The 25244-nt window shown below is 41.0% G+C and overlaps 1 protein-coding gene across 2 annotated transcripts in view; it reads right to left on the bottom strand.

The window, feature by feature from the left end:
* NIPAL2 (NIPA like domain containing 2) overlaps nt 1-24859 on the bottom strand; it is a 49213-nt gene extending 24354 nt beyond the window's left edge. For both annotated transcript variants that reach the window (XM_032694631.1, XM_032694635.1), the window contains exons 1-3: nt 24491-24859; nt 6642-6710; nt 4219-4390 (exon numbers count right to left, since the gene is read on the bottom strand). In XM_032694631.1, coding sequence (XP_032550522.1) covers nt 4219-4390; nt 6642-6710; nt 24491-24595 — 346 coding nt within the window. In that variant the 5' untranslated portion in view covers nt 24596-24859. The remainder of the gene's footprint in view (nt 1-4218; nt 4391-6641; nt 6711-24490) is intronic.
* Nucleotides 24860-25244: the final 385 nt, after the last annotated feature.

The following is a 25244-nucleotide window of genomic DNA, read 5'->3' as shown; positions in this document are numbered from 1 at the left end:
TAATACGCAACAGGAGAAGTTAAGAGGTAGAAAATATACACTGATTCATGGTGTATATTTTCTGTATTTGTCCAATCCAGCCTTAAAAATTCAGAAGAGTGGCCATCATTTATTTTTCCTACCCATACTATTTAAAAAAAGGTATATTTTACTACCAAGCTGTTTTCCTGATACTAAGGCTATTTATGAATATGACCTTTTTACCTCTTTTTTGTCGTCTTACACCACATAATTTCTTTCACAATCAATCATAGCTTCAAATAGTAGTATATACTTCCTTTTCCTCTTTTGATTCCTAGATGAGCTTTCTGTATGATTTAAAAAACATTAGTGTTCTCTTTATAAATGCATAGACTGCCTATACTACTTCTGTCTTCTCTAATAGTTAAAAAAAAAAAAACACACCAAATTTAAGATTTGCCTCAAATGTTCATTTTGTTAAGTGTAACTAATGCAGTCAGGTAAAGGCATTTAAAATTACCCATTTAGCAGAATATTTTGTCCCCATTTCACTGGTGGTCTGGATGAAATACCAAAGGAGGAGCACAAGCCATGATTCAAAGACTATTGCACTTCTCCCAGTTTGTGCAACAGTGTTTCACTTTGAGACCAAGCATTTACTCTGTTTTATGCCCACTTAAGGGTCTGCTTCCATGTAATCAAGTAGTTTAAGTTCATCCAGTTAATTTTGCCTTAAATCTGTTGAGCAGTGCTCAAGTTATGAGGATGCAGTTGCTGCCAGTGACATTTGGAGATGCGACCTGATTAAAAAAAGAACACAAACATTGAAAATATCAGAGGAATTGCTCAAAAGAGAGACTAATAAGGTGAGCTTAATTCTGGAACTTGGATTATAGGACACAAAAACTGCAGAGAGAAGGAAAACCTTTGAGAATTCTTTCATTGCATTTTCTAGATGAGTACAAAAAAAGTATTTTAAAGAATAGTTTGGTGAATGTTTCCCAGATATCATTAGCAACAGAGTCTTCAAAATTCCAAGTTCTTGGGCCACAGAGATGTTACATTACATGGAGTGGGTGAAATCCACTTTTACAAGAATGTTTGAGGATCTTTCCAAAGTACCATCGTGTTATCAATATTCAAAACCTAAAGCAATTTCTTGCCCCACAGCTATTTATAAGGAGCACATAAAAAATGCAAAGAGATCTCAGCAATGTCAGTCTAAGTGAGTTAAGTGTAAAGAAACTCTCTACAGCATGATGAAAACTGCAAAAGAAATTATCTCAAATGCCACTGGCCTCTACCACCCCAATCCCCCACCTCCAAGCTATTTCTGCAGGCAAAAGCAAGATGACGAGTTAAAAACCACTGCCGCCTAAAATTACCCGAGCTACATGTAGAACATGATTTTTATTTTTTAAGTATAGAAAGTTTCTTAATGATCACATCAAACATATATTACTCCTCCACTTTTAAATTAAAATTTACTAATTTATCCTCTTGAAGAAAACAACTGCTGTCTTCTCAAACTATTTAAAACCCTGAACAGATGTAGAGCTTGCATCATTGCAACCACACAGAGAAATACTTCCACTGTGTAAGAAGAAAAATATAGCCTTTGTAGCTTAATTCTAAGAAAAAAAATTAAAATCTATTGGTACCATGCCAGTTCATGGTCTGTGGTGCTGGATTCTTTTTAAAGCCAGTCATTGGAAGCATCCAGTTCAATAGAATGAGGCACAAACTTTTCACTATTTAATTGATACCAGGTTAAGTGCAAAATGCAGTTGGATGCAGTTAAATGTGGTAGCAGATCATAATAGATGTTGGCTCCATCTATTTTAAGATACTTCCCATCAGAAGTCTGGAGATATATGATGGGTACAGCTCAAATCCATTCTGGGCAGATACTCCAGTCTGCCTTATACTCCTCCAAACCCCTGGTTTCCAAGCAAAGGCAATTTTCCATGCAGACCCAGAGTGACGGAGATGTGCAGAGAGCCCCCTAGATGACTGGACATACCACAAAGCACATTTCTCCTCAGTAACCATATGTACTGCATTCCCAATGCCAGTGAGAGTCAGCTCTTACCATATGGGGCGTGTTGACATCGAATTTGGGAAAAAATGCGGCTCAGAAGGTTGGACTTAGAGTTCAGATATACATTTGGAGTTTTTTATCAAGTACTTAATTTCTTCATTTAAAAAATTAACTCATGAAAGACAGAAATTCAACAATACCTCAAAACAACTACCAGACTCTGCAAAGTCCACCCTCCACCACCTAAAAGAGGTCACAACTTATTGAGAAAAATATTTCTTGATCTTTTAAACTGGAAAACCTGCTGCCTACAGTATCCTTTGCCCAGTTGTTAGCAGATGATGCACATGTGTCTTGGTTAATTTGTCATTGCCCTATATGATGAACTCTTCTCAAATTAAGAGATGTTCTCTGGTTTTAATTTCAGAAGACAGGAAAGTAGTAGAAAGTGCTACTGGGAAGTTATCACTATTATTGACTGTCTACATAATTTTAATTTTCCCTTCCTTAAGGGAGCATTTGCTAGACTAAATAAAATTTCAGGTGTTTGCTTGGGCTATGAAATGGATACTGTCAGTTGATATACGGGAATGGAATATAAGCTATTAAAGTGCTTTCTGGGGTCTTATTGGATAAGTATTTTTGGTCAAAAAAAAAGTGGATGAGAATTTTGATAAGATGTAACAGTTAGGAAAATGATTTCTTGGTATTTTTTATAAGTAAGGGGAAATGGAGAATGGAGGAATCATCAGATGCACCATTTCTTCACATTTCGCAAAAATAAAGAAGAAGGGATCTGCTCAGATAAAAATCAACCCTAAATGTGATCTCTTCTTTGCAGCAGTTTAATAACCAGTGGGATTTTTCCCCTTCTCACTGCTTTTCACTTCTTCTTTCTTGTTTTCTCTATCTGCATTTTATTCAGTTTGGGCAACAAATTAGATTGGTCAATATCCTTTTATGTTCAGAGACATGTGGAAATGTCTACAATTGTTAAAGATATAAATACTGCCACCAAAATCACCCTGAGATACGTCATATTAATTTACATTTCCATCTCAGGTAATACTGCGTTCCTTTCTTTGAGAAATCTTTCCTACTGTGGTGAACTAACATGGCTTTACATCTCACTCTGAAATTCTGCAATAGTTTAACATTAAAGGTTACAGTAAATTGTCTGCAGTTTCCTTTCTGCACTAAATTGCACCCACACATGGTTAGCTGCCTCCTCATACAGCCAGGCAGTCCACTGGGAAGATAATTCATCTTTTCTACGTTCCCATGCAGAATCACTCACTGCAATGCCACTTCTGAGCATAAAACAGGTAGCCAGTGACAAACCATGAAGTGTTATCACCTGCCAAGAGCAAGTAAATGAGCTCCAGCATATGCATATCTTGAGATATCTCAGCCCTGGATGTTTCAGCTGTGGATGTGAAGTGACTGAGTTAAGGGATGCAGCTGCACCCTGAATTCCTGTTTTCACAGCCTCTGTACAATATCACCCTCTCCACCATGTTTTGCATTAGCACAACATGATAACATATTTTAAAATTTATGTTACTTTATCAAAGAAACATCACACTTGTCTCAATATCTTAATTACAAAAAAAACCCCAAATTAAGAAAAGAGTAAGATCATATCACTTCTGCTGAAGTCCAATTAATCTGTACACGAAGGAACAAATGAACAAGTTTAATAATGTCCACAAATACACTAAATTTGTAGGCCCTTTTTGTCACACAATGCAGAGAGTCAAGCAAGTTTGCCCATGTTAACATGAGATACGGGGATGGGCAGGGGACAGGCAGCAGAAACTACTTGGTGTGATGGTAACATAGAAAACATGTAGGTACTCAGGATCAGACCACAGCTCTGTGCAGTCAGCAGGATGCCAGCCCCCCTCTTCAGGGGCTTGCAGAGCTGGCGACACTGGTGCAGCACTGGGTGGCAAACTGGCAGGAACTAGCAGAGCACAGAGTGACACAAAAGAAAAAACTGTGGAAAAAGAAATATATTAGAAGAGTCTCTGAGTTAAGTAGACAGTTTTTGTTAAACTGTCAGCTCATATAATTATATGAATAATTTCTTTTCAAACCACAACATTAACATTTTCCTCTTGTGTTCCTTCTGCAGTTCCTGCTGTTTTATTCCTAGTCACAAGCAAGCATTTAATTAAAGCATATACCCAAGTAAGAAATGGCAAAAATCTCACCTATGACAGATACACATCCCAGTGGAGCAACAAGAACAATGGGGGCAAACCCGTAGGCTGCGAAATTGCCCACCTCTCCAAGCCCCAGGAGGGTAATCCCACACCACCACAGCTTGCTCATGTAGTAGGGCTTCAGCTCAGTTTGGCGAACCAGTCGGAGATGAGCGCATTTCTAGAAAATTAATTATTAGGAACAGGCATGAATAGAAAGACTTCCATTGTGTTTTTATGTCTGACAAAAGCGGAATAATTAAGGGGGGTGTCAACTTCAAATTCCAGGTGCGTCAAGGTTTTTTTTAAGCATGGTTTTCAGCTTGTTATTGCACAGCTTTGTGTTAACTCAGTGCTGCTTCAGATGTGTGCTTTCTGAGCCGTGGTGGAAATGGCTGAAAAATTAGGCCTCTGAATAAACCTGAAAAATACTGAGTGAATACTAGCTAGTGCTTCTGAGCTATCACTGCACGCATCTGTTCTTGTCTCAAAGCAGAAGCCCAGCAGTTGTGCTCTGAATCTGGAAACACTCAAAGCCAGGAGATGGAGCAGAATCAGAACTACGGAAACAAACTGGAAGAAGGGGAACAGACAACATGGCATTCCTGCCCATGAAACATATCCTTGCCAGAAATATAATTTCAAAATGAAAAAGGCAGCACTTAATCACATCTTCTGCAGGGAGGACTCTAAATTAATTAGACAGAATTTAGGATTTGGCTACAATCTCCTGTTTGACATTAGAAGAAGATCATAGGTAAAGCATTATTTTCTGAAGGAAAACCAGCTATACCTGTGACAACAGGTATAACATATACTCAAGTAATACTCCACCAACACTTCCTGTTACATGAAGAAAGTATCATTGATGCAGGTTGTAATTGTTTTCTCTCTGGCTGTACAGCAAGAACCTGTGTACAACAAGATAATAATTTGCCATTGATCACACTGATCTTCTGAAACAGAGTCCAGGCAGTCTCCATCAGGAAGGTGTCATAATTGGGAATGATGCAATGTTTACCACATTAGTTCTGCAGAATATAGTTTCCTTTCTCAAATTACTCTCCAGCCTCTCTGCACATGGGTCAAAAAAGTTGGAAATCAAATGCTACAGTTATTGCAGTATAAATGGTGGTAAAATAAATTTTTTTCTCCATTACTTGATATTTGATTTTAGAAGCATCCCTCCCTGCAGAGCCCTGGGGAGGTTGTAAACAATTTTCCTCAAACTCCCTTTCTAGTTTGTTGGCTACTTTACAGAGTATATGGCAAACAGTAGTGTCTGTGACACTCCATAGTCTTAGTCACTCCTCCTATTGAGAGGATGCAGCACATTATTGCAGCTTCATGCTGAGGAACATATTCAGAGGATGAAATCCTAGGAAGTTTAGCCCTCTGAGGAGAAAAAGAGCACAAGGAAATCAAACTTCCTTAGCCCTCTGAGGAGAAAAAGAGCACAAGGAAATCAAATTTCCTTGAGCCACAGACCTGGATGTTATTCACAGTAACATCCAGGATTTTGAGTGTTCCATATTTGTAAACACAGGGAAAAAAAGCCCAATAAAAATAAGAATGAAATTAATATTAAATAATATTCAAATCAAGAATGTAAGTTTCTGCTGAAAACCAAGTTCTTAACTGAATCCTGAGCTGTGTTTTCTCCCTCAGATTCTTGTAGGATTAAATCTTGAAGGCACAGTGCAATTGAAAAGATGTGCAACAAACACAGGAAAGTGATCTCAGCAACTCTCTTATAGCCTTCTTTCTCCAGATGTCTGCCTTCTTTGCACAGTAATGTGTGTGAATGGTATTTAGGTGGAGACTGTTTATAACCCAGATGAAATACATTGCAAATGATGACCTGTTCTTTAGCTGACAACCTGCTAGAGGGAAGAGAGGAGGGTTAATGGACTGCATAGTGGGAAAAGGGCAGAGAAAAAAGAAGTTCAGCCTATCCTTGTAATATCAGTATGAAAATAAATGTTGAGATCTAGGGAAACTCATTATTCATATTTAGAAGATACTGTTACTAAATGGAGAAAAACATACTTTAAAGCATTAAAAAAATTTCAGTTTAAAATGTCTGTCAAATTGCAAGGAGAGCTATTGGGTCTTCCTAAATAGCATTTCAAAAGCTGGAAGATAGTTCAAATCCAGCAAATGCTGTTAATGATTACAAGTGAGTCACAGCTGGTATTTCCTTATACCACATTACAAGGAGGAGCACCAGTTATGAATTCTTATTCTGTTCCTGTATGAGAATCATAGTACAAAACAGGTTGAGAGCTCCCAACAACTACAGCAGGGCACTGTTAAACTATAGTTGAAGAGAGAGATTGTTTATTAAATGCAACAAAATTCGTATTTTGAACTTCATCAAAAGCTACTTGATAAATATAAACAACTCTGAATAAAGAGAAACAATTTCATACCTGTATATTCAAAGAGACACTAATCAGCAAATTTGAAGCAGCAGCAAGTAAAACTCCCAAGAGCTGAGTCTGCAAGATCACAAAACAAAGAAATACAAAAATACTTACTAGTTTAAGAAGAACAATATAATGGTGGTTTTCTGATAGCACATTGCAACCCAATAAAAAACAAATTATTGTACTTTTCAGTCACTGAGTTCATGCTGCACTGAGTAAACTGAAAAAATACCTTTGCGCAGTTGACTATGGCCCAAGTAGTAAACAGGTGGCAAGAGAAAGGGCATCTCAGTGCAGGGGGTGGTTTTGCTGTCCTTCAGCAGAACACCTTAAGTCCCATGAAATAAAAAATTAGGCAGGTCTCAGCTGAAAACTACACACAGGTGTTCTCTTTTTAAAAAAAAAAATGACCTGTTTTGTTACATAATCTAGAAGGAAAATCATCAGCAATCAAACAATTCCTATTGGAACACAACTGTCTTACATGTTAACATATCTGCTATTTGACAGGGCAGCCAGGAACATAGGTCTCCTGACAGTTTCTTTAATGTATTTTGTTATTGCGTGAAATTATTTCCTAATCAGACTGTCCAATTTTCAGTAAGATTTGCAAACTTTCTATGAAGCTGATAAACTAAAAACATTCAAGTAGGATTTGTTATTTTGGTAAACGGCCACTTAAAGATGCCATTTAAGCAAGACCAAATAACAGGTACATGACAGAGCTTCCAGTCTACTTTTAAAATGTTGAATAAACATTTTCAAAAAACACTTTGCAAGTCATCATAAGTGTATTCAAGACCCGTTCAAGGTTACTGTTATAGTGCTGTGAGGAGCCCCATTATTTCGTAGAGAAGGCAAACATACTATCAATTTTTATAAACAAGGTCATGGTAACATAACCCAGCACAACTACTGGTTGCAGGCTGTAAAGCAGCATCCAATTCTGTGTTTGCAGCCTCGGCTTTCATGACTCTTACCCAAGAAGATCCCTGGGCAGCTGTGAAAAGGCAGTGCCCACCAGCCACAGAAACTGGTGAACCTCAACATTTATAAAGAGCAACATGTGGTCCAGCAAACGCTTGGAGGAGGGATTATTTTTGTGGCTAGGTGATTCCCAGACAAAGAAAAGGCATCCCCAAAACTGTGAAGAAACACACCTTTATTACAAATCGACTATAATATTCTTACTTAAGAGATACAACAGAATCCAACCATTTCCATCCCCTATGTTTCTGTAGTGACTTAGAAGGAGAAGCAGACAACAAAACTGCTCTGAGTGAAATGCTTGGCTGACAGCCAGGTGTCAGCCAAGGTGCAGTAAGGTGTGACTGATGGGTACAAGGGGATGCAGAGTGGAGAATATAGGAGGTGAGAGGGCTCCCTCTGCTAACTATTACAGCATCCGTGCCATAGCCTATGTACAAGAAGCATTACTCAAGAGTTTAGCCCATGCCTGCTGGTCTTTTCCATCTTGTATCCTCTCCCTGCCCACCCCCATCTCCTCCAGTATCCTCCAGTGGATGTTCCAGCAGTGTTTCCTGGTCTCTCGCGCCAGTGCATTTTCCATGCTCTAGAAATACACCTCACTGGAACCAGTGGGGAGAGTGTGACAAGACATCTCAGCATGTGTCAGCGCAGACATCTTTGCTGAGATCAGGCACTAACTAGGACATAAGCTACCTTGCAGCCTCCTTCCACACTGGGGAAATGGTGCCACATGGATATCACACAGGGCCTCGGTGGAGCAGAGGGATGGATTTTCCTTCCTTTGGCCTTGATGCTGTAGCATCGAATCTTGAACACTGATCTTGCACAAAGTTTAACCACTTCATCCTGCATGCACAGCAGCTTCAAAAAACAGCAGTTAAATTGAAATTGTTTTCTTGCTCCCAAAGTCTTGTTCTTTTTAAATGACAACATGCTCCCTTGTGAGGAGGCGGAGAAGTGGCCTTGTCAGCCTTGTCATTAAGTGTTTAAGAAAAAGGAGACAGCAGGGAATAGAAAACAGAAACTGCCACCTCATTTACTCCATCATTTTATTGCTTTCACATCAGTAATTGTAATACATCCCCATTACTCCCAGCAGAGAGCTCAGCCTCTCTGCAACTCTTTTTGTTCCAGTGGCTGATCCTATCCTTATGGCTGCATCTCTGGATAACGCCTTGCGGCTCCTTCCTCCTGGGGGTCACAAACACTGCATAGGACTCAGAAACCCAGCAAGGAAACACAGCTGATCTTGAGCCAGCCCAAAAGAGGGTATCCACCCAACTCTGAAGGTAAAATTTGCATACAGCTGGTGAGCAGAGGACGAGGCTCTGTGCTCTCTCTGCAATCTAAAAAACTGTGTGAAATCAGATCCATGTACAAGTACTGATAATGACCTGAGTATGTGCCTCCAGAGGCTGTGAATCAAATGCCCCTTTGATGGCTTTACGCACTGCATGGACTGGGTCTCCAGCAGTAAGTCTTCCAATGCCCTGCATCATGGGTGTCTTCCCCAGAACAGCAACTACTTTTGTACCACAGTGGTTGCTTCATCAGGTACCTGTGAGCTTGGCTCACATATCCTTGTGGGACACATAAGATTTCTAACACGATGACCAGCCTATGTCTCAACTGGAACCATCTCATAAAAGTCAGTTCTCAGAGAAACATAGAATCACAGAATGTTTTGGGTTGGAAGGGACCTTAAATATAATTTAATTCCAACCACCCTGTCATGGGCAGAGACACCTTCCACTGCATCAGGTTGCTCAAAGGCCCATCCAACCTGGCCTTGAACACTTCCAGGGACGGAGCATCCACAATTTCTGTGGGCAAGCCGTTCCAGTGCCTCTCCACCCTCATTGTAAAAAGCTTCTTTCTTATGTCTAGGCTAAATCTACCTTATTTTAGTTTAAAATCATTACCCTGTGACACTCCCTTGTGCCTAACTTTAGCAACCTTCTGCTCTGTACACAAGGAAAAACAGTGCATGTGTATTATCAAGGTAAATGCGCAGCAGCAGTCTGGGCTCAAAACCTTCCCTCATGGCTCAGGTCACTTTATTGCAATGACCACATGTTTCACCTGAGCCTTGCTGTTGGCATATATACTGTGCTGCCTGCTCCAGGCTGACAGGTGCTAATGAGCTCTGGTTAGTATGGCAATAGAACCATACTTTCAAACCCAGGGCTGGACAGACCCCTAAAGATTAAAAGCAGAGTGTGATGCCCTAAGGAGGTCAAATATCACATGGATCCAGTCAGGGAGATGAGATGAAAGTACAGTAACACCATGCAGCTACAGCACGGCAAAACTGTCTTGCACAGGTTCATACTCAGACAGGCCTATATTAAATAAAACAATGGGAAAAAAAATGCAGTAAAGAGGAAAATTACATTGCAAATATCACAAATCAGAGTGAATCTTAAATCAGGAGGCAATTTCTATTGCACAAGAGATATCACATACAGCACTGCTCAAAGAGAAGAAGAAAAATGGGATGGCATATCTCAGGCTAGTAAAACCATGCATGAATGAAAGACGACCTGCAACAGAAGATAGATCACCCTATCAAACTAAAAGGGTTGTTTATTATTCTGAAAGCCACCATAGCCCTTCTGTTCCCACCTTGTCCTGTGAAAAGTTTAATTACTTGTGCAGTGTCTGCCATTTAACATCCTTCAGAGGCTAAAGGACTGGTGGAACAGCCAGTTTTATAAGTAATAAACATATTCTCTGAGTTTCCTGTTGTGGTATCCATTGTGATGCCATCCACAGTACTGCAGAATTTCCCACACGTAAGTCTTGAGACAAACTCCAGCTGGGGAATTCAGTTGCAGACACAACTTCAGAGCCATGGTACTACTTCAGTCAGCTAAGGACTTCTACAAGAAAGAGTCTTAAATATTCAAAACTGTTGCCATAAAAGGCAAGTTTCTTCATCACTGAAACATCTGTCTGAGTATACAAGCCACTTTGTCAGATCCCAGATTTCAAACTGTTGACACATTCTTCCAGTGCTTCCAAATACATGAGTCTTGTCACAGTCTTAAGCTTTCCAGAAACTAAAAATCACTACTTTTTTTATTTCCTTCACCTTAGTATGTTTTGGAACAAGCCATGAAAGTCACTCACCCGCTTTGCAGTCCTTTCTAGATAATCCTTGAGCACACAGACCATGGACTGAGATTGTGAATCTGCCAACATTTTCCTTGGTGGCAAAACAGGCTTGAGGAATGCCTACCTCTGGCCCCCCACTCCCTCACTGCCTCATTTAAGCACCCGAAATAATCCTCCCAAAATATACCCCACTAGCATTATATTCTTTATAAGTCAGCTGCCAACGTTTAACACTAAAGGCACATTAAAATTCACAAGCCACAGCAAGGCTTTTAAAATAGTGACCCTGCATGGTTTGCCAGTGGTGACATTGACCTGTACAGGGGCTGCTGGGGGAACAAGTTCAAGAAATGGCAAATTCAGCTTGAGCAAGGCACCCTCAGCACTCACCTGGCATCCCCCATCTCAGCTGCATGAAGCTTTAGTGCAAGCCCAGGCCTGGGGAAGGGAGGTTTGAACAGTTGGTCAATAGAAATCCATTTGCCAAGTGCAGTGGCAGCATATTGCTACTCCAAAGAAGTGAGTGGCAGAGTGGCACATTGCTGCCTATGGTCCTGCTTCGAGCACTCAGGCAGGACCTGATGCTTATTTACCATACCACCTTTTCATATCATTCTGACAGTATTTTAAAATGACATCTTACGTGCAAAGTCACTATTTATTGTCGAAGTAAAGTAAGGGGTTTAAGGCAAATTAAAGTCAGCGTGAAATCTATATCTTTGGCACTAATTCTAATAAATTTATCCCTTGTAGACTAAAATCTGCATTGGAGATTCAGTTATACAGTGAAATGCAATTTATCTATATTACATGTATGTTTTCCTAAAGCACATCAAACTGCAGCTGCCAGGTCTGTGAAATGAAAACTTGGAAAAATGAACTTAATTTGCATTGAATAAAAGGTATATACCATTATTTATGAAAACTTGCTATGCCTATAAATTGAACTGATGAGCAGAAAAAACCTGCTCCTTCTACTTTTCTTGATTTCTCCATTTATTTGTGATCTAATGGTGTTCCCAACAAATTTAATGACATATACTGTTTCAAAAGCTATGCATCATTTCCAGTAATTAGGATTTTGTCAGATCTCAATGTATCTTATTAAAAAAAAAAAAAAGAGGAGGCAGGGGAATGATTTCTAAACTTCCAATTATGAGTTAACTCTGAAGCAAAGGGCATTCAGAGTCCTTAACAAAAACCGTATTTTTCAAAGGGCTACCATGTGGGATTGAAAGAGGCTTATCATTTATCTATTATTATTCACAGAGCTCTGGCTGTACTCAGTGCTTTACAGATGTAAAAAGAAAATAAGGTCCTTGTTTCAATGGTTTTCATAGTGCAATTCATATACTCATATAGGGGTTCAGGTCCATATGAAGTACTGAAGGACAGCTGAAATAAAAGGGAAATTACCAGTGTGGGAACATGAAATGAAAATACACTTCTTCATTGTGACATAAAAGAACATTGTCCAATATACAAGAAGGAAAGAATTACAACATTTGTCATCATGTCTGTTAGGAAGAGAGAGTATACTTAGTAATTAAGTCACGATAAATTTGAGTAAAGACAAGACAGTTTGTAGGTTTTACACAAGTTGTTGGTCTGGATTCCAGACCATAGTAGATAAAGTTCCTCTCCCATTAATATTACAGCATACTTACCTTTATTAGGTTTTATCTTTCCTTATCTCACAAATTTAAAATATATCTTTTTCCATAAAAGACACAAATTGTAAAGGCTGGAATAAGAGCCTGTTAAGTTTTGAAATGGTGTGGGTACTTGAGGGGATAAAGCAACTACGGAAGTGAGACCCTTCCATTTATCTCTATGCTTTAATTCTTTTCATGAGACCCTATTTATATTCATCAGTCTGATTACTTCAATTAATATCCACAGTGGATAACAAACCTAGCTGAAGAACATGAATTGTGAAATAGAGTAACTAAAGTAACTTTAGGATATGCTAACTAGGATTTTATATGAACATATCCATCCACTATCATGTTAACAAGCATAGAATCATAGAGTCATTTAGATGGAAAAGACCTCTAGAGTCCAACCATTAATCCAGCACTGCCAAGTCCACCACTAAACCATATCCCCAAGCACCACATCTACACGTCTTTTAAACACGTTCAGGGATGGTGACTCAACCTCTTTCCTGGTCAGACTGTTCCAATGCTTCAGAACTCTTCTGTGAAGACATTTCTCCTACTGTACTATTTAAACCTTTCCTGATGCAACTTGAGGCCATTTCTTTTTGTCCTATTCTTGTTACTACGGAGACGAGACCATCACCCACATTACTACAATCTACTTTCAGGTAGTTGTAAGAGAGCATTATAAGTAGGGTTTTTTTCTTTTTGAAGTGTTAAACCCAAACCTCTCAACTCATAAATGTGATTTTCTTATTCTCAGGAAAGAAATCTCAAAATTAGAAATAAATAGGAGAATGGGGAAAGGGCAGAATGGATTTTCCACTGTTCCTGTGAATAGCCTGTGATACTTTGGGACACTTTAGTTCCTGGGATATTTTGCTGCATAATCAAAGACCATTTCATGTTTTTAAATACTGTCTGCTAGAACACAAAGAAAAACCTCTCAAGTGACTGTATAAAAATGTCAGTCACAGCCAGTAACATCTTAATAGAAAGATTCTTCTCAAGTATCATCACGTACCATCTCCATGGCAACTACAAAAATTACATACCAGGAAAAATAAGAATAGTGTTATAAACTTTTGCCAGTTTCCAGGTCCCACAGGAGAAACAAGGAGGCAAGCCAGCACTGCCTCACCAGCTTCTTCCACAAAATGGCCAGTTGGCTCAGGGATACTCTTCTGTTGCTGCCCAGGAGCAGGCTTTCTGGATATTCTTGTTTGATCCTGTCTAATTCCTGATGTACAAGGGAAGGTTCAAGCCAGACCACTCAAAGCCTAGGTATATTAATCCCCAGAGCCTGGCTCACATTGAGATGCTGTGCTGCTTGTATCCTTGCTTCATGTGGCTCCCTGGACCCCTACACTGAGAGCCAAGGAGGGGACACAAGGATTACAGGAAGCTGGAGTGTACCAGTTCCTGTCCTGAGAGCTCTGTCTGTGCTCAGAAAGACAGGCAAGCTCAAAAGGGAGCTGTCTGAATAACTGAGTAAATAGTGCTGTTAACTGTTACATCAGGCAGGGCAAGGCACAGCAAGTACTGTTGAAGAGATGCCTCACTCTGCATGTACACACAAACGTGCTTCCAAATCAAGCAGAGAGAGCTCATTTCCTCTTGTTATTGTAGTACAAGTCTTGCTGAAGAATAAACGAGCTATTTCTGATTCCATTTAAATCAGAAACACAAAACCTTGACAGAAATGTAGTCAGCTTAATACATTATTTACCAAATCCTCAAAAGAATTTTTATATAGAAATCTCCCTTTACCAGCTGAGTGGAGCTCATGAGAGGAATGGCGTGCCTCTTCCAGCATGCACCTCTCCAGCATCACTTTCCAACAAAGGCAGGCTTGTCTCCCATCCTGACTCAATTAATCTTATGTTAGCTGTAACTAACCCTTCCTTTGAAGTGTACAGAAAACAGTTTTCCACCTGAGTGATCATGCTCAGCTGTTGAACTCTGGTGTCATATATGCAGGACAGGGGTAAAAGCAGGCTGGGAATGACAATGTTTCCAAGCCAGTGGTATTTCTGAATTGCTTCTAACAGGAGTTACAACAGGGGAGGGAAAAAAGAAAAGACCTGACTGCATTTAAAATGAAGTTTGGTCCATCTGTTAAAAGAATTACTTGATTTTACAGCAGGGGAATGGGCAGCCCAAAGGTTGTTCCAGCCTGCTGTTCCTGCAGAGGAGGGCTGCTCTACAATAGTGCCTTGCTTTCCTTCCTGCACCTCATGCACTTGGCTCTCCTAGTTTCATTTCCTCAGAGTGTGTTAATCATTTACAGATAGTTCCTAATGCAAAAAAAAATGACTGGACTCCAGAAGGCAGAACCTTCTGGTTAGCAGCATTATTCATTTAAATATAAACAACTGCTAGATTATCAGTGACAATTTAAAAACAAGAGGTCTTGCACTCTCTAAAATATTCAGACATATATAGATGGGTGCATACACACAAAACCACACAACTAACTGAATGCTTTTAATTTGCAGATATTTATGTTCAAAACTGTAAGAAACAAATCTGGGAATAACAAATAAACTCTTTAAAGAAATGGCCTCACATGCAAGTTTCTTGCAGGGGCCCCAGATATAGACAGTGGACTAATGTTTGCTTAGCTCTCTCCCTGTGACACATTACAGACGTACATTTTGACTTTTCACTACAAACTGTAACCTGGTTTAAAATATTGGTTAGCATTTTACAGTTCATGGTGAGTGCTGACATGAAGAGTAGGCGTCTAGTTCACAAGAGTCCTAAACATCTACTTCATAGTTACCTTCTGCTAGAGAAAACTAAGAGCAGTGTAGCTGAATAATCCCTTCTAGGTACCTTTAACACCTTTTTATACTCTGTTCTACTTAAAGAGATAACAAGGTGGCAAGGGTTTTTTCCACAGTTTTGAGTATTATAGGTCTTTCATCAACTGTATCTTATGTGGATTCTCCAATATAGAACTTTCTGGGTTTCTTTCTGGTATTTTAGTGTTAGTATAGGATGCAATGGTTATAAAGCTTTTCTTGACAGGGATTACTGCAGAAATGGGGCCATGAAGATAAATTGCTTTTCAGCAATTAAAAACATGAAGGAGAACTAAGCACTCATTTTAATGAGTCAGATGCTATCATCTCTCAAATGCATGTTTTTTAAACCATGCTCTTTAGTTTGTCCTGGCAGTCTCTGATGTATAGTCGTTGTGGTTTAACTCTAGCCAGCAGCTCAGACCCACACAGCTGGAGCCACTCCTCTGGCAAAATGGGGGAGAGCATCAGAAGGGTAAAAGCCAAAAAAACTCATGGGTTGAGACAGAGACAATTTGATAGATAAAACAAAAGCTGCAAGTGCAAGCGAAGCAATATCAGGAATTCATTCACTGCTTCCCATCCGTATACAAGTGTTCAGCCATTTCTAGGAAAGCAGGGCTCCATCATGGGTAAGAGTTACCTAGGAAGAACAACACCATCACTCTAAATGTTCCCCTTTTTCCTTCTCTCTCCTGCTTTATATGCTGAGCGTGACACCATATGATATGGAATATTCCTTTGGTCAGTTGGGGTCAACTATCCCCTGTGTCCCCTACCAACTTCTTATGCATCCCCAACCTACTCATTGAGGCAGTATGAGAAACAAAAAACTCCTCAGTGCTGTGCAAGAACTGTTCAGCAATAATTAAAACATCCCAATTGCTATCAGTACTTTCTTCATCACAAATCCAAAACATAACACTATACAAGTTGCTATGAAGAAAATTATCTCTGGCCAAAACCAGTACAATAGTCAAGAGAAGGAGCCAGAGTCCTGACCAGACGAAAGCTGATATTATTTGTTTGACTGAAACTTCTCTCGGTCATCTTGACACAACAACTTAGTCATTGCTGCATGATAACACAGACACACAATGATAATGTTCATGGTGCTTTAGTCACTACAGGGAGCAAAAGACTGTCACTGAAAGAGTGAGAAACAAAGTAAAGAGAATAATGTAATTAGAAGTCAATAAACACAAGAACCTTGTGAAAATTCCAAAGCAGGAAAAGAAAAAAAAAAGGGAAAAAACCCCATAAAAATGGAAGAGAAACATTAAGAAATAGTAGGTTAGACTCACAGAGCAAAGTAATTGGAGTCACTATCCTGATATTCCATCAGGAGCCCCAAAAAATTAAACTAGGTTTCAAGTGGGAGTTAAATATCTAGATACAAGTCTGTTATGTACATAAGTCCCATATTTTGGTTGGTTTTCACAGGAACCTTTTTCCAGTGGAGATATCCTTGGTTGTTGAAGAAAAAGGCTTCAAGTGCAATCCATATCAGCTGGCAAAATTACTTTGGTTTGAGCAGGGTTACAGTTAAGTCATCGGACATGTTATCTAGGACTCTGGTGGAGATTTTAGCTTTAATGAAGCTGATTTGGTTCTAGGGAATTAAATGTCAGCAAGAGGTAGGTTTGTCCACAAAAAGGTATGTACTTCTATGTTACTACTTCACGTCACCCACCATGAAGAAGCCCTGCCCAAAGAGCCAGTATTTGCTCAGCTCTGAGTCATTTCTTCCATGTGTAGAGGGGTTTCCTCATCACGGTCCAGACCTTCCATTCACTATAAGCCGCTGCCATTACAGAGGTATTTCTGTTAAACACAGCAGGATACAAAGGGGAGTCACTTTAATGAAGGGGAGTCTCATTAATCAGAGAATCACTGTGTGCTTCATTCAAGAGTTAAACTCCAACAATTCCATGATTTTTATCATAGTTCCATAATCTCTCTAATTTTCCCATTATGGGCAAAACAGTTCATATCACCAAATGAGGCCAAAACCTCCAGCCTAAATGACATAAATCAATCATGGACATCATTGAAGAGAATGAAGTTATACTGGTATAACCTCAATTTAAGCAGTACACATCTGTTTAGTTTGATATTGACTATTAACTTTCAAGCATACTGCAAATATCACTGTCATATTTCTTAAGAGCTCTGCTCCAGGCCTGGTGTTAATTCACACACCAACTGGCTGTCCTTTGAAGCTGCTGGCCATATGTTTCAAAGTCCGTAGTAGTCAAAGAATGGAAAGCATATCTCCCAACTGCTCACATTAACAAGTGCTATTCTCCTGGGACAGTTTGTGGTGACACTGTAAACACAAGCATAACAGTTTATATATGTCATCAAAACTCCAAACGGAGTAACTGCAGTCTTCAGTTAGCCAAAAGTCCTCACCTCCCTTATGACTAAAGTGCACAGTCTGCTGTGTTTTCATCTTCATAAAGCCTTGCATTTTTTTGAGTTTGGTCAAATTTCTACTTGAGTAATATGGGTTCTTTTGATTCCTTCAAACAGGAGTTAATCAGATCCAGCAGACTGCTGGAGACAAGCAAGGATAAGATTCAGACATCTCTTTTTTTTCGATGCCCAAAGCAGACTACAAGAGCATATGAAGACAAGATCATACTTAAAGTTTCTAAGAGCAGTGAAGTCTTTGGATCACCAAATCATAAGGGACCAGTATTACAGGTGAGATTTTACAAGAAGGACAAGCTTTATTTTAAATGTTATATGAATGAGTCAATTTACCCAACAAACTGCCTCATCAAGGAGTCAAATGAGTGCTCGTGCAAATGAAGCAGAAGAAGCACAGATTCAGGGTGGGAGCAACACCACTACTTTGGCTGACAGTGATGTCCTAGATCCATATAGCAACTTCATGAAATCTTAGGAGCAGACAGGTGTTAGTATGAGCAGCCAGACGTTCACCCTACATCACCTTGTAAGTCACAGAGAAGGCTGTGAGACACCAAAAGCAATACAGAAGCCACAACCAATTTAATTTAAAGTCCATTACTTGGAGAGTAGTCTAGAAGTTGGAGACTGGGAGAGCAAAGCACTACACTGAGCCAGGCACCTCCAAAGCAGCCTTGGAGGGATTCAGATTCATCCCATGCCTAGCCTTTCCTATTCAGTGCTGACTAAGAGAAGAGGAGAACTCACCCTGCTCTGCTGTCTCCATATTAAATCTGATTCTGTCGCACTGGATCACTGGGCTGTAGAGCAGTGCCTATGTTTTAAGCCCTCTAGTCAGTGGCTAAGCTGGATACCAGATATAGCCTGCACTATGCCCCAATCTTTTAATAAAGTAACATTTTGAAGCAGTCCAAAGCAAACCTAAATTCTGTACCAGGTAGGAAATGCGTAACTAATGACTCAAGTTTCTCTGCATTTGTTTTCTGCACCCCACTTTCTGACAAATTACAAGTACTGTAATGTTCCTTATTGCCTAAAAATTTCCTAATTAACATTCTCAAACCTCTTAAAACAGATTAGTGTAATTACAAAGCTCCCGTTTAACTCACTGTCACCTCAATCATCAACAAAAATAAAAAAAAGGAAAAAATCAAATACACATGTTCTTTAAGATCCTCAGAAAAAGAATGAAAACTCATTGTACCATAGCAGCTGCTGGGAAGGGAAGCATTGAAAACAGCCTGGGATTTGGGGAAAATAGCCCAGTGAGAATCAGGGAACAGACACTCAGACGAGCTATAGCTGATGCTCAGCACAGCCCCAGCCCTGCGAGAGCATTTGTTTCCAATTCCTGGATGAGGTGACCAGGAGGAGCCACTAAGACTGCTTCAAAATGAATTTTGAGCCATCAGCTTAAATAAAGGGGTTTTCTTCACCAGCTTCTGTTGTCTGTCAGGCTAGGAAACACTCATGCAGGCAAGTCTGCCAGCAATGCTGAAGAGATGAGAGCGTTCAGAATAGATGGAGTATGAGCTCTCCTATCATCAGCATTTGCTTTAAGTCTGTGTACCCCAAGCTCAAAATGTGGAGCTGGGTTGGTTTGCTGTTTCTGCTGCCCAGCACCATGCTGGGCTTAGTAGGGAAACTGCCAGAGGCACCTGACTCCTTCCAGGCTTCGTAGGATTAACACAAGCAGGGTGGTAGAGGCCTGCCAACAACACCCACTAGGAAATTCTGTTTTGGGATGCACAGAATCGCCTGGTGGAAACCAGATAAGCAGGTCACTCCTCAGGCTAGCTTATAAAGCTGCATACTGCCTCCAGTTTTTGGGCTACTTTCCCGCCTAGGGTATCTGTTCCAGGCCTGGTGCCTTATGTCCAACCTATATTCAGAGGTATAAACAAATCCATGGTTTACTCCCACTCTGCTTGCAGTGGTTGATGGAAAAACCCCTAAGGAATTTGAGAGCCATGATGATACAGACATGCTTGTAGTACTGTGCAAGGGGACAGGCAAGGGGTAACACTCTCCTATGCTTATATCCCCTAACTCTGAGTAATGAGCAAGTTACGATGCAGCAGCTAACCTTCCTTTGACTGGGAGACTGCAGTTTATCTAAGCTGTATACTCGTTTCAGACCAGACATGATCTTTACATCTGCAGGGGCAGTTGATGTTCAGCAAGGCAGAATGGAAGTATGAGGTTGAAAAAAGATGTGGGTGATCCTTTCTAACAAGTGTTCTATTTTGCCTTCTCATCCAGCTTCTTGGTCACACTGCAGTTAATCAGAACACAACCCCCAGCATATTAGACCTACAGCTCTGGCAGGGCCTGAAAGTTTGGGTGCAAGCTGGCCTAGCTGACAGTCCTGCATTTATGACCCAAAGCCACAAATTGTTTTCTAGTAGAAACTAATCAAATGGGGACTAATCACGGAAAGCCACTGGATTCTCAACAGCAAAACAACACCGAAAGACCATGCAATGCTTTTTCATGCCTTGTGCTACAGTGGGCAGAAATTGGAACACAGGAAATTCTGTCTGAACATGAGGAAAAACTTCTTTACTGTGAGGGTGACAGAACAGTGAAACAGCTGCCCAGAGAAGTTGTGGAGTCACCATCTCTGGAGATATTCTAAAGTCATCTGGACACAATCCCGAGTAATGTGCTCTAGGGGAGTTGAGCAGGGAAGTTGAATGACATGACCTCCAGTGGTCCCTTCCAACCTTACCCATTCTGTGATTCTGTGCTTCATTATATAAGCTTTGAGTTTTGAATTCCCCTATGAGAGATTCAAAAAAGTTGTTTCTGAAAGGATGAAAAAAGTCATCTTCTTAAGTTTGATTTATAAGGACTGAAAATAACATGCCTTTCCCTAATACACAGAAAACAGTATGCATTTTCTCTCATACACGTTCCCCAATAAGATAAAGGAAACTGAAACTGCATGAACTCTGAAATCTGATAGGTAAAGGACAAAACGATGAAATGGAGTCAGCATTTTGATACCCTTGTTTGCTTTCAGTGAAAAGGTTTAGAATAAAGAACTGGGGGGTGATGTTGAATAGGAAAAACTTTTCACCACAGTCTTCGCAGAGGAGTACAGCAGCAAAAAGCTGAGACAGGACACGTTTGTCTCTACTTTCCCCATGCTTGGGGACTGGTTTAATGATTAATCTGAAACAGCTAACATCTGCAGTGCATCAGGGAGCAGACTGGAGTATGAGGTATAGAGACTGAGAAAATAGCATTAAAAAACCCTACAAAACACTTGAAGTGGAAAAGAAACCAGGAGGGTTTGCCTTCACCTTTAGTAGCCTTTCTCTTCCTTCTTGCACAGGATAGATGTCCTGACTGAAACCCACATGTACTGTGGCCATGCTGCCCTTTTGACTCCCACCCACACTTCCCATGGACACCTTGACTTGCTCTAGAGCTTCTCCTAATTGAAAACCATGTTTGGAAATGTCATTGTTAAAGTGTTTAAAATATTCTGATGAACAGTTGTAGGGATGTGCCATGATAACACTTTTTCTGGTGGCAGTGCCAGCTAAAGAGAACTTCACTGTTTCTGGGGTGCTCCTTCAGCCAAGGCAAAAGGAGAGATAATCTTCCTCTTCATGGAGACAGCCCCCCTTGCCCTCCTGCATTGGGTGCCTCATAGCACAGGTGAAGGAACTCCCATGGTATCAAAAGTACCAGCAGGGACTGTGCTGCCACTGAAAGAAAACAGGATCAAATCATGCTCTCACCATGCTGAGGCTCAGGGGCGCTAGACATCAAGCCCCTAGTAAAGAGGGCTGAGTGGAAGCACTGTAGACTTTCTTCTTGAACAGAATGTGCTAAAAATCTTAATTGTGCCACTTCATGCAAAATCTACATTTCATGTATATGACAGAAGGCAGCGTAGAAATACCTCTGCGAGGATGTGCTTAATCTGTGGGATTTCTCATCACACCTGCTAGCAGCTACCACTGCCCACTGGTGAGACCACACAAAGGATCAGGTTTCCTGGCAGCACACACTCACCACCTGCACGTATGGCCCATGACAGGCTGTGATATATTATCACGGGACAAGAGGCCACAAATCCGTCTGAAGGAACTGTTAACATTTTCAACCTCTAAATACAGAGTGGAAATGATTTATTAATACAACTCACAAAATAAAACAATCTTTCGAGGTGTCTGTCTGGGCAGCCAGTAATAGTTCCGAGTTTATTAAGACCCAGGCAAAGGAGGAAAAAGAAGCACAAGTGAAATATCTTTCTATCTCCGGCTCAGCTTCTGCTCTCAAACAACTACACACAGTGTCTACACACAACGCACATATGAAATGCTGAGTTACAGAAGAGGTATTATGGGGCTCTGAGCAACCTGGTCTAGTGGAAATTGTCCCTGCACATGGTGGGGGGGTTGGAACTAGATGGCCTATAAGGTCCCTTCCAACCCAAAACATTCTGTGATTCTATTACATCTGAGCTCTCAATGACTATTCTCACCCAGCTATTTTCTCCTTCTCTGATACAAAGGCAAACCAAGATCAATAGTGTAGGTAATAATCTCAATTAATCTTGCAAATTGTTTTTGTCCATAAACAACAATATTGGAAATAAATAAAAAACCTTTGAGAAGTCCTGAGGGAAATAATAAAGTATTACACTGAGGCAATTACATACAGTTGCTATTAAGCAGACCAAGTCCACATGTTGTGGCCTCTTACATTCATTACTTCAGCAGACACAAAAAATATTACAATAATATTAGTTTGTCAGGAAATACTTCAGGTAACAAAGTATATATTTCATCAGATTTTACTGCACCATTAAACACATTCATGTCCCATAACATACAATGTATACACAGGGAGAGTGTGAGCTGTGGGAGCACAGGCTCCTGCACTGCTGATTTCAGAGATGTGGTTCCTCAACCATCATCAGCGGAGCTATATCCACACTGATACTGAGGAGAAATCCTACCTCCACCTTTTTTTCCCTACGACCATGTGTTCCCACTTCTACCCTTATGTCAACAGTTAGCACCAATTAGCCTGATCAGGGACCTGGTAGGAGAATAACTCCAATTAAAAAAACGACAAAGAAATGTAATGCTGGCACAAAGGGGCATTATATTACATAGCCACGTGGACACAGGCATTTTAACTTTTTCCAGGGAGCTGCTTGTTTACAGACATCAGTTAAGGGCACTCTAGTGCCATGGATTTTCCTAATTAATGTATCAGATCTGCTGATCCCGTGTGGATGTCTCTGATAATCACATGGCAGTAGGCAACTGCGACTGATAGCCATACCAAGCCCCTCAGGTCTAGGAGCTCTTGAAAGGGCATCTCGCTCTTTCACTTCCTGATTGTTCATGGGGTTGAAGGGGCTGAAAAATACTCCCACAATAGCAACTCACCTCAGCTTTCCTGGAATGTTTCCAGGTAGATGAGGGCCAGTGCAGTTATGGTCTCTTATAGAGGCAGAAAACAAAGAGCTCCTCTTCAAACCAAACCAAGAGGACCAAATGGCCTCAAGAAAAGGGGAAGGGAAAGAGCCCTGTGTGAAGACCTGAAACTGGGCTGATCCACTGAATCACAGCAAGTATAACTGAATGGGAAGAGGAAATGGTTTCTGAAGCTTCCAAAAGCGTAAAATGTGAAAATGGGGGTATTGGGAAAATTAAGGTTGGCATCAACACAGAACCCATAGTTACCCATCACCTGCTCCAAAGCTGCAACCCAAGTAAATAAAAGAACAAAAATCAGGTTTGCCCAAAAACACCCAAGCAGCTCTAAAAAATTATGAAGGTCTTCCCAGAAAACTACTATGCTTAAAATCCAGCAATCCTTGTGCAATAGTCCCAAGGAGTACAGGAGCAGGGCTGGGAGGTTTTCCAAGCAAACAAATAACCCCACCTTGACATGCAGGTGTCCCCATGCCAAGGGAGTTCTCTGTTGTTGCCTTCCTCGGGCAGCTCTGCAAGCTCACAACCTTGGGACCCTAACTCATAAACCCACAGTAAAACTGTTGGCTCCACATTCTTGTGTCGCAATAAGAGGTCCCAGCTCTGGTCCTGGGAAGCACTGCCATCAGCCATCAGCCATCAGCCAGGAGTCCTGCTGCACCAGGTACCTGAGCACAGGAATTCACAGGTTTCCTTCACTCTGAGAAGATGGGGCTGAAAAATGCCTCCTGCTCTATGGATATTCACCCAGTAGCAAATGCAGTATCCAGAGGGAAAAGTTTTTGGGACCTTCCTCAGGCTATCACCTGCAACTGAGCTGATCACAGAGGAAGGAGAGCAGCTAATTGCAAGTTATTTTATGCTCAATTTATACCAATACTTTGCACTGTAAGAAAGTTCTTTGCCTCTCATGCCGAGAAGAACAAGAATGTCGAGTATCCTCCCATGCCTTCTAGTTTGCGAAGCGAAAAGGAGGGAAAAGGTAAAGGGTTTAATCAACCTCCAACTCATTTTTATTGTTAGCAGATGCTCCAGCTTGCTAGTTTTCAGGGGCCAGTTCGGTCTCTCTTTTGCAGTTGCCTAAATGCATTGTCAGCACTGACAGTGACAGATACACCAATGACAAAAAACAGTGATGCTCTGGTGCAGAACAGCACAGCTCTCTGCCTGGTTCCTAATCAGAAAGGACTGCTTGGAGGGGGAAGCCAGAGCCTTGCAGGCTGAACGACAGGGTGAAGAGGGAGCAGAGCCAGCAGCACACAAGTGCTGGAAGGGGGCTTTTCACAGGACGCTGGGGAGAAGCTGAAATTATTGTCCCGCTCTCTGCAAGCCCTCTTCAGGGGGTCCCACTATGGTGCTACACGGTGGGCACTTACCTTGTGTGTGCTGTACCAGGGGCCAGAGAGGGGCCCACTCACGGCGCCTGGTCCCCCAAAGGATGCATTCCAAGACGCCCTCTCTGAAACTGGGATGATGCCCATGTCCCTGCCCTCAGGCCCCAGCCACTGGCCATGCCATGCACTGTCACACCAGTGACAGGGGATGGGTGGCTGTGAGGAAAGGCGAACAGGATCTGGACGTGGCACTCATTTCCTGGTGTGGGATAGGCTGCTGGCAGGGGTTACTGTGCACGCAGGTGTAGAGGCTGCGATTGCCGGTGCAGCTGAGGGCTGCGACTGCAGGTGTACACCATGAGAGCCTCAGCTGGGGAGTAGCTGTAGCATAGGAGAGGAAGGGGAGCTTGACAAGAGCTTTTCCTACTCCTTCCCAGGGCATTCAGGTGCCTTTTTTTTCTCTCTCTGACTTCTCCGATGCCCCACCCTGCTCTGAAAAGGCAGCCTGGGAATTTAACTCCTTCAAATCAGTGCCTAAATCTAATGCTCAGTTATTAATTCCTCACTGCTAGATTGCAAGACTTAGAAGTTGTTGTTCCCAAAGGCATATAGTCAGTTGCATAAGTCCTAACTTATGTCCTGTATTGTTCTCTTGTAAGTATTTCCTGAATAGTTTATTTGCAGATATTTCAGGCAATGGGTTTTTTTCTCCGTCTGTGGCTTTATCCGTTCATTCTCATATTGTTGATTTTATCGCTTAAGTTCTCCTGGAGAAAACATAAACTAAACAAGGTCA

Source organism: Chiroxiphia lanceolata, chromosome 1, assembly GCF_009829145.1.
Source record: "Chiroxiphia lanceolata isolate bChiLan1 chromosome 1, bChiLan1.pri, whole genome shotgun sequence".
Classification (NCBI taxonomy): Eukaryota; Metazoa; Chordata; class Aves; order Passeriformes; family Pipridae; genus Chiroxiphia; species Chiroxiphia lanceolata.
The sequence above is the reverse complement of the archived record's forward strand: the minus strand, read 5'-3'. Positions and strand labels throughout refer to the sequence as shown.